A 13,535-nucleotide genomic window follows, 5' to 3' on the forward strand; every position below is an offset into this window, starting at 1 on the left:
TTTTATTCAAAAACTTGAGAATCCAGGTTGATCCCTTTGGCTGCAGGCTGCCAGCAATGTTATTTTTGAGACAAAGCACCTTGTTTCATGAGAATTTTGATTACTGAATGGACTGATGGCTTTAGTTTGATGTAAAAATTATTTCTGGCTATAACTGTAGTCAGCGTATTTGATCTAACTCGCAGTTGTATTTTATTTCAGATTGGCTACCTCAAAAAGGATGGTGACGGTCCTTTGCTCTTTGCTGTTGTAAACCAATCTGATCCAGAGACAGAAGGCAAGTTGACTGGTGCATTTTTTTAAATGTTCCAGGAAAATTACCAGCAAAACAGCATTAAGTAGGAGATGTGAAAATGGCTGCACTTTTCACAGCATATCTAATTTTCTTATTGTTCAGCCATTGACGTGGATATAGCTGACATGGTTAGCATTGAAGGTGATAGTCCTCATGAAATTTGCCAGTCCTCTGGTAAAGCCTCTCCCACAAAATCACAATGCAAAGAGTTCCATTATTTTAATCCAGCATTGATAAAGGAACAACACCATATTTCTAAATTAGGATTTTACAAGTTAGAGGAGTGCTTGTGTGTTGGCATTCCCATGTATCTGTTGCCCTTCTCTGTGGAAGAAGACATGGTCTTGGAGCTGCCATTGAAGTTTGTTGAGTTTGCTGCAGCAACGTTTACAGATGGAATGTGCAGAGCAGCCACAAGTTGCTTGTAGTGAAATGTAAATATTCAGGCTGGTGAATAGGCTGTTAACCTCCATCGACCTATGTAAACAGGTACACCATATGCCTTCTTTACTCTATCTCCTTGTATTGCCACTTCCAGGGAGTTATGAATTTGGACCCCAAGATCCTTCTGTACATCAATGAAATTGATCATTTTGTTAGGAAGAATGTGAAGGGAGGGTGGAGAGCCTGGGGGTTCTGATCGTTATAGATCTAAATTTCCCTGAAGATGAATGCATTTATTTCACAGCTATCATGGTAACATTGCTGTTCCATGCCAACCATTATCATTTTGCAATAGGGATATTTATCACAGATTTTATGTGAATTTATATTTGTTTACAATGTATATATGTTGACTTGAGAACGTCTACATATTTATCACTGACTACATATTTATCACAATGTTTGTGTCTGGTTTAAACATGTCATTAATCCTCTTTTGACATTGTAGAGGAAGAGGTTCACCCAGTGGATCTGAGTTCCCTTACCAACAAACTCCAACCAGGTATCAATACAATGGGTTTTAAGGATGATAGGAGAAATAAAGCTTTATCAGGTAAGACTTATCCACTTCTACATCCTGAACACTTTCTTTGAATAAGTATTCCCTGGGTTCCAGACCAGCCCAAAAGAATTGAAGGTGCTTTGGATAGAAGGAGGGAGATAGAAAATGGGGAACTACCAAACAGCTGGCCTGACTTGAGTAGTCAGCAAAATGGTGAAATCCACAGTAACAGCTTGCTGAACAAATGTATAATAGAATCAGTCCAGTTTGGATGTTTTAATTGTAATTAGCAGGATGGAGAATGAGAATTGGTGAATGTTGTATGTCTTGAGCTTTGACATTATATGGCACCACATAAATGTTTGTTAAGTAATATAAGGGTGTATTAGGTTGAGAGTGTTATCTTGGAGGCATAGAGATTGTTAAAGGACAGAAAGCAAGTTGATATGAACAGGTCTTTTTTCAAGCTGGCACGCTGTAACTTGTGTGGAGCCATCAGAATCAGTACTGGGTACTCGGCTAATCCCGTCTTCGTGACAGAAGGAAAAGAACCTGGAAAGAGATAGAATACATATAGAAACATGGTAAGGGGTCTGTACAAAAACATGGAATTAATGAAAATTTTCTAACGTTTTTTCCAACTATGAGAAATAGAAGAGCAGTGTCTTTCGAATAATGAGAATCAAGCAAATAAATGCATGCAAATAAATCAAGCAAATAAGTGTGATATTTGGAAAAAAGTATAAGCACACACACACAGAAGCAGTTGGCCAGATAAATGATTGACTTTTATTGTGAGTAGTTTGGAAATGCAAGAAGAGGAAGTCTTTCAACAGTTGTTCAGAGCAGTGATGCAACCATGACTGATGAACTCTTTACAGTTTTTGCTTGTAAAGGATGACTTTTCCTTGGAAATGGTACAGCATAAACTCATTGCATTGTTTTGCAGGGGTGAGTGAAACTATTTTTAAAAAGACAATTGATTATTGTGAGTCTAGGTTCTCTAGATAGAAAGATGATCCCTAAGAGATGTATAACATTCCAAATAAATATCGAGATTGGGAATGAAAGATACCTTTCCCTCACGTTGGGGATTCAACACATCTCAGTGAAGGAAAAGCTGCTTATGAATGAAATGAGGAGAAAATTAGATGGTTGGAATTCTCTGCTAGAAAACTCTGGATGCTTGATTATGAAGTACGCAATTGACATCTTTAGATTTTGGGGCTTTAAGTAAATTTAATAATATTAGAAATAGGCCGGAAGCTAGACTAGATGCAGTTTCATCAACAATATTGAATGTAAGAAATGACTTGAGACTTACTAATACTTAGGTTATCCTGGATATGTAATGTTTACTCTGGCTACTGCACCTGTTGGTCAGTTGCCTGTTCCTGTGCCGGGCATGGTATGCACCCGGGCTTGCCGCCGTGTACACCCTCCTGTCTGTTTTGTGCCTCGGGTACTTTGGGGGGGGGATCTGTGGCGGTCCCGGGGGGTTAGGCCACTCCTTGGGTCATCCCCCTCGGCTATTGAGGGACAGGGGCGTTGGTCTGCCACGGAGTTTCCCGAGGTCCCTTTTGGGTGTGTGCTCTCGCTGTGTGATTAAAGACTACTGTTTGAACCTGCCTGGCGTCTGGCCTTTTCCTGACCTCGTCCAGGCCGCTACAACTGGTGACCCCGCCATTCATCACACGTCGTGATGGATAACAACACCGTTGCACTAAACTCCCTACTCTGGACCGAAGAGTCTGACATCTGGTTCCAGCAGGCAGAGGCACAATTTGCTGTGCGAGGGATAACAGCAGATGAAACAAAATACTTTTACGTGGTCAGCGCACTGGACCAACCGACGGCGAGGCGAGGCGAGTTAAGCCTTACCTTAGAGCCCCCCGTTCACTAACAAATATAGGGGCCTTAAGGAATTCCTTATCAGGAGGTTTGGCCTTGGTGAATCTGAGCGGGCAGCTCGGATTCTCCGATTGGACGGCCTGGGTGACCACCGGCCATCTGTCCTCCTGGAGGACATGCTCACTCTAATGGGGGACCACGAACCTAGTTTCCTATTTAAATTTGTTTACCTGCAGCAGCTCCCGCCCGACATCCGCCTGCAGCTCGCCATGGATCCCTTTACCGACATGCAGGCGCTAGCCGAGCACGCCGACGAGCTGTGGATGTCCCGCCAGTGGGAAGTGGAAGCACTGGCCGTCCTTCCCGCGGCGTCGGGAGGCTCAGAACAGGTCGGGGCCGCTATCCACCGCGTCTCCGCTGCTCCCAGTCGGCCCACGCGGCAAAATCCAGCCGCCATTGGGCATTGCACTGCAGGCATGTCTTTTCAGCACGGCCCGCCTGCAGTTCCACCTAACACCAGCAGAGGTCGCTGCCCTTCAGCCCAGCCATTTTGGTTTGTCCATCAACTCGTCCAAGTGCCGTTTTGGGGTGACGGTGGATGCTTCTGAGGTTGCGGTTGGGGCAGTGTTGAATAGAATAGAATAGAATAGAATAGAATTTCTTTATTGTCATTGTAACATGAACCATGTACAACGAAATTTAAAAATGTCAGCCAGTCAGTGCACCATTCAAACATTTCTAAAAGCTAACGATACATACAAGCAGCTCGTTGATGGATGCTGGCGGCCACTCGCCTTCTTCAGCAGACATCTCAGGGGTGCTCAGAGCCGTTACAGCGCTTTCGACCGTGAGCTCCTTGCCCTGTATCTCGCCGTACGCCACTTTTGCTACTTCCTGGAGGGGAGGCCTTTTACTGCATTTACGGATCACAAGCTGCTAACCTTCGTGTTCGCCAAGGTTTCAGCCCCGTGGTCTGCCCGGCAGCAGAGGCAGTTGGCGTACGTGTCCGAGTACACCACCTCCACCCATTTCGTTGAGGGCAAATATAACAGGGTGGCCGACCCCTTATCGAGACCTGCAGTCCACGCGGTTCTCCAAGTTGCTGAGGGTATTAATTATTCCACCCTGGCAGCCGCTCAGCTGGTCAACGAGGAGATGGCCGCCTATTGTACGGCAGTTTCGGGCCTGCAGTTGGAGGACGTTGTCTGTGGTCCTGGGGGTACAACGCTGCTGTGCGATGTCTCCTCTGGAGTTCCGCAACCCATCGTCCCCGTCGCCTGGCGGCGCAGGGTGTTTGAGGTGCTCCATGGGCTTGCACATCCCTCCATCCGGGCGACAACGGCCCTTGTAGCCTCCCGCTTCATGTGGCATGGGCTGCGCAAGGAGGTTGGACATTGGGCACACACAATTGCCAGACCGCAAGTTGCAGCGACACGTGCGTGCGCCGTTGCAGGAGTTCACCATCCCTCGGCAACGGTTCGACCACATTCACGTGGACATCGTGGGGCCGCTGCCACCGTCCCGGGGCATGACCTATCTCGTCACCGTGGTGGACCGCTTCACGTGGTGGCCTGAAGCCATTCCGCTGGCTGATTCTTCAACGGCCACTTGTGCTCGAGCCTTGGTGGCACACTGGATCGCCCGGTTCCGGGTGCCGCTGGACATAACATCCGACCGGTGGCTTCAGTTCACGTCGGAACTTGGTCGGCCATGGCACGCCTCCTGGGGGTTCGCCTACACCACACGATGGCGTATCATCCGCAGGCGAATGGACTGGTGGAGCTGTTTCACCGCCAACTCAGTGATGCCCTGAAGGCACGGATCAATGATCCGGACTGGATGGATGATCTGCCGTGGGTTTTGCTGGAGATCCGCACTGCACCCAAGGATGACTCGGCCTTCTCCTCTGCCGAGTTGGTGTATGTCTCTCCATTGACGGTTCCCGGGGAGTTCATGCCGCCGGCATGTGGCCAGGTGGAGCAGTCTTCGGATGCTCTGCAACGTCTTCAGCAGACGGTGGGCAAGCTGGCACCTGTGCCCACGTCTCGTCATGGGTCCTTCCGTCCGCACGTTCATTCTGCTCTGGGGGACTGCCAGTTCATCTTCCTGCGTAGGGATGCTCATCGGACACCCCTCCAGCGGCTGTATGAGGGTCCCTTCCGAGTCCTGGAGCATGGCTCGTCTACATTCGTCCTGGACATGGGGGGTCGGCATGAGACTGTTTCGGTTGCGCGGCTGAAACCAGCGCATATTGACATTGATTAGTCGGTGCCAATAATTAATTTCCAGTTCCTTCATGAGCATGAGCTACGTTTTTCCTATTATCACTATTGCTATTTCCTGGTGATAATTGACCATTTTAGTGACGTATAAAACCATTTAGATTTAAAATATCAGGCTTTTTGCTACTCTATGTTGTGCTGAGAGAATGAGTACATTGTTATAATCTAAGTGAATGCTCATGTCAATGTTCTTGGTGTCATGTTCAATATATGTTTTATTATAGATTCTCATGACTCCATCAAACTTTGAAACATAACTTTAAAGAACAAAATGGGAAAATAAACTCAAATTTTGATTTTCCCATGCCTATAGAAACATAGAAACATAGAAATTAGGTGCAGGAGTAGACCATTCGGCCCTTCGAGCCTGCACCGCCATCAAATATGATCATGGCTGATCATCCAACTCAGTATCCCGTACCTGCCTTCTCTCCATACCCTCTGATCCCCTTGGCCACAAGGGCCACATCTAACTCCCTCTTAAATATAGCCAATGAACTGGCCTCAACTCTATGCTGTATACTTAAACAAAATTGCTCCAAATATTTGTCAAACTTGGAAACAAACTATTTGATAATGGAATCAATTTGGGAATATGCTTGCACGATGACACGAATATGCGGATGACACGAAGCTGGGGGGCAGCGTTAGCTGTGAGGAGGATGCTAGGAGGCTGCAGGGTGACTTGGATAGGCTGGGTGAGTGGGCAAATGCAAGGCAGATGCAGTATAATGTGGATAAATGTGAGGTTATCCACTTTGGTTGCAAAAACAGGAAAGTAGACTATTATCTAAATGGTGGCTGATTAGGAAAAGGGGAGATGCAATGAACCCTGGGTGTCATGGTACACCAGTCATTGAAAGTAGGCATGCAGGTGCAGCAGGCAGTGAAGAAAGCGAATGGTATGTTAGCATTCATAGCAAAAGGATTTGAGTCCAGGAGCAGGGAGGTTCTACTGCAGTTGTACAGGGTCTTGGTGAGACCACACCTGGAGTATTGCGTACGGTTTTGGTCTCCTAATCTGAGAAAAGACATTCTTGCCATAGAGGGAGTACAGAGAAGGTTCATCAGACTGATTCCTGGGATGTCAGGACTTTCATATGAAAAAAGACTGGATAGACTCGGCTTGTACTCGCTAGAATTTAGAAGATTGAGGGGGGATCTTATAGAAACTTACAAAATTCTTAAGGGGTTGGACAGGCTAGATGCAGGAAGATTGTTCCCGATGTTGGGGAAGTCCAGAACAAGGGGTCACAATTTAAGGATAAGGGGGAAATCTTTTAGGACCGAGATGAGAAAAACATTTTTCACACAGAGAGTGGGGAATCTGTGGAATTCTCTGCTACAGAAGGTAGTTGAGGCCACAGTTCATTGGCTATATTTAAGAGGGAGTTAGATGTGGCTAAAGGGATCAGGGGGTATGGAGAGAAGGCAGGTACAGGATACTGAGTTGGATGATCAGCCATGATCATATTGAATGGCGGTGCAGGCACGAAGGGCCGAATGGCCTACTCCTGCACCTAATTTCTATGTTTCTATCTCTCAGACCACAAGCCACGTTTTCATGTTTGAAATGCAACATATTTGGGAATATTCAATACCATTTCTAAAACACTCAAAATTCAATTGGAGTCTGATGCAAAACTAATAATATTAGGAATGTCAGAGGGCTGCTCTAAGTTAACGACATTTCAAAGACGTTTCCTTGACTATGCCTTAATAACTGCGAAAAAACATACTTACATTCTGGAAAAAGATAACAGATCCTACAGTGAAGATGTGGATCACAGAAATGACCGAGACATTACATCTAGAAAAAATAAGGCTTGTTTTGGCAGATAAATCAGACCAATTTTCCAAAATATGGTCTCCTTTCATTGAATTTCTTCAACGACAGAATGGTTGAACACAAATTTAAAACCGATGCTTGGGTTGGGTGAGCGGGGGTAGGGAAGGATAGTGGGACATATCTCCGCTTTTTCTTTTCACTTTTTTCTCTCTCTTTTTTGTCAGTTCATGGGTTTTTCCTTCTCTCTTTTTTGTATCTTTTTTCTTTTTCTTCATTCTTCATTCTTTTCTTTTAATTTTCATTTATCAGTTTATAAAATGTTAAAACTGAAGCTGTACGAAAGTTGTATAATTGTTATGTCGATTGCTTTCTTCTTGTTCAATTGCTTCTAATAAAATAAACATTAAAAAAAAAGAAAAAGAAATGTAACATATTGGATGTAATAGTATTTAGACCCTCCCTTTATCCACTGCAGTTACTTATCTCAACTGTGTGTATACTGCACAGTCCATCCAAAACAACACCATCTTCCCAAATCTTACTCCAGAAGAGACGGAAATGCTGTATTCTACATATGGAGAAGAGACTGGGGTGCAGTGTGCCTTAAGGTAACATAATTCATAAATATGTATTCTAGAGAAAGTTTTTATTTTTAGTATTACAGGCATATGGAAATACTTACTAGGTAAGGTGCAACCACAGGACATGCAACATACATCCACCCTCATCTCCATCCAAGGACCCCAGCAGTCCTGCCAGGCGAGTGAGGTTCATGTGCACCTCCTCTAATCTTATCTGCTGCATCCGGTGTTCCTGATGTCATTTCCTGTACATTGGCAAGACCAAGCATAGACTCGCCAACCACTTCGCTGAACTCCTACACTTGGTCTGGGCAAAGTATACTGGATCTCCTGGTTGCTAACCATTAACTCCTCTTCACATTCCCACATTGATCTTTCTGACCCGGGCCTCCTCCATTGCCAGAGTGAGGTCACACACAAACTGGAGGGACAGCACCACATTTTCCGCTTGGGCAGCTTACACCCCAACAGTATAAACATTGAATTCTCTAATTTTAGATAACGTCTCACAAATTCCTCCCCACCCCTCAGACCTGAACTCTCACCTACTTCTCTCCTCTTTCACCACCCCCAACCCCCTCACCTCCTCCCCACGACTTTCCTCCCGTTTGGGTTTACAATCTGCAATGCTTCAAACTTGTCTCATACCTTACTTTATTATCTCTGGCATTTGTTAAAGCCATCTGCCTATCCACCCCCCCCCCCCCCCTCCTCCGCTATGTCAACCTATTACTGGCCATTCTGGCTTTCTTCCCCCCACCCCCCCACCACCCACAATCAGTCAATCTGTCTGAAGAATGATCTGGACCCGAAACGTCACCTTTCCATGTTCTCCAACGATGCTGCCTGACTCGCTGAGTTACTCCAGCACTTTGTCCTTTTTGCTGAGATGTAGTAAATGTCCACTAGATGGCAGCAGCAGGTAGAAGACAAAAGACTATTAGAATTTTGTAAATTTGCTAGCAATTACAAATTTGTTCGCCCATCATCCAGATGCTAGTAAATACTATTTAGATTCTACAATATCAGTTAGTCGTTGCTTAAAGACCCCAAATCCACAAACAGCAACAGGTGTAGCATGAATTTTTAAGTTTTGATTGAATGTCATTTTGCTAGATATTTTCTTTGAAAGCCCAGAGTCTGAACTTCCTCTCCAATGCGTATTTACATTTTTTTTTTCTCTGCAGCCTGCAAGAATTTGTTAAAGGTTGTGGAAGCTCCACAAAGAAAATGGTTGATGATCTGTTGAATCAGATCACAGCAGGGGAACATTCCAAAGCTGTCTACCATTTGTCACAAGTAAGAGCTAGATTTCATGGCTGTAATGAGCTTTGATAGGCACTGCGGGTTATCTTGTGGATCGCACAAAATCTCTGGAGTAAATACAAAACCTGTTGATTTAATAAAGCATTGGAATGTTCTTCATTCCAGCTCAGCTCCAGGGTGCATTTAAGTTTCATAACTTAACCATAAACGTAACCATGCACCTTTGAACACAACAATCGTATCATGAATGATCATCTTAATCAAAATTTTCCATTTGCATTGGAGTCCAAATAATTCTCAGTCGGAGAATGGGACAAATGGGATTGCTCTGAGGGTGTAGCATAAACTTGATGGGCTGTAAGGCATGCTCCCGTGTTACTATGGGCCAGGAAAAAAACAAATGAAATTACCAGTTGTCCTCAATAACTTTGTAAAAATGTAAACCTCAGAGGGCGGTGGAGGCCGGTTCTCTGGATACTTTCAAGAGAGAGCTAGATAGGGCTCTTAAAGATAGGGGATATGGGGAGAAGGCAGCAACGGGGTACTGATTGGGGATGATCAGCCGTGATCACATTGAATGGCGTTGCTGGCACGAAGGGCCGAGTGGCCTACTCCTGCATCTATTGTCTAATTGCTTCAAGACTATTAAAAGAGATTTTGCACAATAAGAACTTAGGATCAAGGATATTGCACTATTTTAATTTGAGATGGTTAAAATATAAGAACATCACTGATTGTTTAAGTTTATGACTGATGATAATGTCTAGGTTTTGGGCACCACTGGCAAGGCCACAATTTATTGCCATACCAATTGCCTCTGAAAATTGCCATTGTCCTTTGGCGACTGTACTCCAATAATGTTGAAGCTCCATTACTTAGACATGTTGGCAGTGAAGGAATAGGAGTACATTTCCAAACAGGATAATATACGAAAGCTTATTCTAAGCATACAAAGCCACAGATTTGTTTTGGGGGTTAGGGGTTAAAGAAACATTTGGCAAGTTGCTGAGTTCATATCTGAGGCTAAATAACACATTTTCTTTATCAGGGAGTGGTTAGAATATGGAATTTGATGTATATATTCATCAGAATGAAAATAATTGATGTATTTAGGAGAAATCTAGCCCAGTATTTGTGAGAGAAAACAATAGAAGATTATGCTGACGGATTGGGGGGGGGGGAAAAGGCTAATATGTCATTATTTCCATAATTATTTGCAAAGATCATCATATATGTAGAAAAGTATCGCAAAGACCAGTTCAGCTAAATATGCTATAGATTTTATATACTAGTGTCACAATGTTTGAATCATTTCTTTTTCAGAAAAGAAATATTGAGCAAAAAATAAGTAAAGATACCAAAATGAATCTCGATGAAGTCCAGGTGCGTAGTTTGTACTAAGATTTTATTTAATGAATGACTGAAATTTGATGTCAGTAATAATCATTAAATATAAACTAGGTCCTGATGGCATACCGGCTAAAATGCTCTGGGTAGAAGTTCGGGCAAACACTGCCCATTTGCTGTACCTGGTAATATGAAGAAATTCCTAAAGACTAACATAATATTGGTATAGCCACCATTTTTAGCAAAATAAATAGTTTCAAACATTGGAACTGTTGATGCCCAGCTATTTTTTTTCCCACACAGAAGATTCTTGCTAGAATTTTATGAATAATCTGTTCCGCTTCGCCCAGGATATACTCCCAAAGTGACTTCAGCCCATTATGAGGCAGGACCAATATTAATTTTGCAGCCTGGCAGATTTGGGAAAGATGCCATGGAACTTTATTTCCCCTTTATTAATCTGACTGAAGCCTTTGATTCTCACAATTGAAAGAGTCTGATGGATAAATTATGCAGTGGATCCCCCTCTGTGCTAATTGCCAATAGGGTTAGCAAAAAGCAGATTATTGGCATCCATGCAAGTAAAGTAACATTGGCAATTATAATGAAACTTTGGCATGGAGGGATTGTGTTATGGCTACATATTGAAGGAATGATCTACATACAACTTTTACCCATTTCTGTGAGGTTTACAATAGCCCAGGCCTATCCCTGAACATCACCAAGGCAAAAGTTCTCTTCCAACTTGCTACCAGGGAATCGTCAGACCCAGCAAAGATCATCTATATTGACACTGATCTTCTTGTAAATGTGGAATACTTTGTCAAACATATTTGAAGATATTTAGTGTAGATTCCATATGCCAGCTTTGCTTAGTGTTCAATAACTGACATCATATCAGTCTTTTTACAAAGCAATAAATCTCTCTTTTCAATCTGAGCCCGTTATTCCCCTATTATCTAATTCAGGCACATATACATTTATCTTTTTTGATTCTGCCCCATTTTCCTTTTCTCCTGTATCATCAGTGTCTTAACTAACTTTGTTTCCTTTTAGGCCCCAGCAATTTTTATAAAAGAGGAACCCAAGATGCAACCTGTTTGTCCAGAGATATCTAAACCGATAATGGTGAGAGAGCTTGAACGTACAGTAGTTACAGTAAACACACTCTGCAAGTAATAGTTTTCATAAAATGTCTTGGCATCATTGGTGGTTTTCATAAGTTCAGGACTACTGAACCCACTTTAGTGCCAATTAAGTACTTTAAAGTATGTAGAGGACAATTTTCTCAGAGCAAGTTCTCGTAGTGAATGGAAAATAGGATCATGTTAAACGATAGAACTGTGAAAACGTTTAGTTCTATTAAGCATTAACATATATTTGTTCAAAGCCTTTAATTTTCCAAGAGGTGGGTTATGTGTCTTTGAGGAAGTTTGCACAAGTTTTGAGAAAATAGTGTCACTGGAACTTGAATTTGGAAATTAGATCTCTATTGTGATCTGCCTGGAACTATAATTTAAAAATTAGATCTGCTGGATGCGGTGTGGGAATTGTTTCATCCCGAATATGGCACAACATTCTACAGCTGTCGAGCTAATGCTATTGGATGTTATGAGAGTAATGGTCATTTAGTTTAGATTAATATCACAGGTTGTTGGAATCTGAGGAAGGACATTCTTGCCATAGAGGGACCATATAACCATATAACAATTACAGCACGGAAACAGGCCATCTCGACCCTTCTAGTCCGTGCCGAACACATAATCTCCCCTAGTCCCAGGGAGTACAGAGAAGGTTCACCAGACTGATTCCTGGGATGTCAGGACTTTCATATGAAGAAAGACTGGATAGAACCGGTTTGTACTCGCTAGAATTTAGAAGATTGAGGGGGGATCTTATAGAAACTTACAAAATTCTTAAGGGGTTGGACAGGCTAGATGCAGGAAGATTGTTCCCGATGTTGGGGAAGTCCAGAACAAGGGTTCACAGTTTAAGGATAAGGGGGAAATCTTTTAGAACCGAGGTGAGGAAAACTTTTTTCACACAGAGAGTGGTGAATCTCTGGAATTCTCTGCCGCAGAAGGTAGTTGAGGCCAGTTCATTGGCTATATTTAAGAGGAAGTTAGATGTGGCCCTTGTGGCTAAAGGGATCAGGGGGTATGGAGAGAAGGCAGGAACAGGATACTGAGTTGGATGATCAGCCATGATCATATTGAATGGCGGTGCAGGCTCGAAGGGCCGAATGGCCTACTCCTGCACCTATTTTCTATGTTTCTATGTTTCTATGGATGTTTTCAAGAGAGAGTTAGATTACTGGATGTTTTCAAGAGAGAGTTAGATTTAGCTCTTAAGCATTGCCACTTTCATTTCACTGCACATCTCGTATGTGTATGTGACAAATAAACTTGACTTGACTTGACTAAAGGAATCAAGGGACATGGGGAAAAAGCAGGAACGGGGTACTGATTTTAGATGATCAGTCATGATCATATTGAATGACGGAGCTGGTTCGAAGGGCCGAATGGCCTACGCCTGCACCTATTTTGCTATGTACAGTGATTAGATTTTATATAAATCATTTCTGAGGGTGCTAAGCAGTAGAAATGTCTCCCTAGTGCAATGCCCAATGAATCATTAACGGAGTATTATATATATATATTTATAAGTTACTGAATAAGAATAAAATAGGTCCGAAGAAAAAGGTAAAATATCTACAGAAAGCGCCAAAAATTAACTAAGGTATGGTGCAAAAATACTTGTGAAGGGCTGAGAATGGAAGATTTGGAAGGTGGGGGATAAACAATCAGGAGTGTTTAATTGGCATATTGTCCAAACACAGAACAACAAAATTCTTACTTGCTGCAGTTGAATGGGCCCAGAAACACAATAGCACACAATAAAATTATATATTAATCAACATTGCAATAAACTAACAACAATAACACTAGGTACCTGTAATAGTGCTAAACCAAAGTCCACAGTGTAACTAAAGATAGTCTATGGAAGATCATAGTTGATATTGTATGGTATTCAAGAGCCTGGTGGTTGCTGGGAAGAAGCTGTTCATGAACCTGGCGGTCACAGGTTTCAAGCCCTTGTACCTTCTGCCCGATGATAGTAGCAAAATGACACTATGGCCATGGTGGTGGGGATCTTTGGTGATATAAGGTGCCTTTTC

At 43.0% G+C, this 13,535-nt stretch overlaps 1 protein-coding gene across 6 annotated transcripts in view; it reads left to right on the forward strand.

Annotated features, from left to right (window-relative positions):
* The window catches only part of brd9 (bromodomain containing 9), a 50,307-nt gene that overhangs the window by 21,895 nt on the left and 14,877 nt on the right, over positions 1 to 13,535 (forward strand). For all 6 annotated transcript variants that reach the window (XM_055651351.1, XM_055651369.1, XM_055651361.1 and 3 more), the window contains exons 9-14: positions 202 to 277; positions 1,188 to 1,292; positions 7,639 to 7,771; positions 8,932 to 9,043; positions 10,334 to 10,393; positions 11,414 to 11,485. In XM_055651351.1, the coding sequence (XP_055507326.1) occupies positions 202 to 277; positions 1,188 to 1,292; positions 7,639 to 7,771; positions 8,932 to 9,043; positions 10,334 to 10,393; positions 11,414 to 11,485 (558 nt within the window). The remainder of the gene's footprint in view (positions 1 to 201; positions 278 to 1,187; positions 1,293 to 7,638; positions 7,772 to 8,931; positions 9,044 to 10,333; positions 10,394 to 11,413; positions 11,486 to 13,535) is intronic.

The sequence above is a fragment of the Leucoraja erinacea genome, chromosome 2 (assembly GCF_028641065.1).
Source record: "Leucoraja erinacea ecotype New England chromosome 2, Leri_hhj_1, whole genome shotgun sequence".
NCBI lineage: Eukaryota > Metazoa > Chordata > Chondrichthyes > Rajiformes > Rajidae > Leucoraja > Leucoraja erinaceus.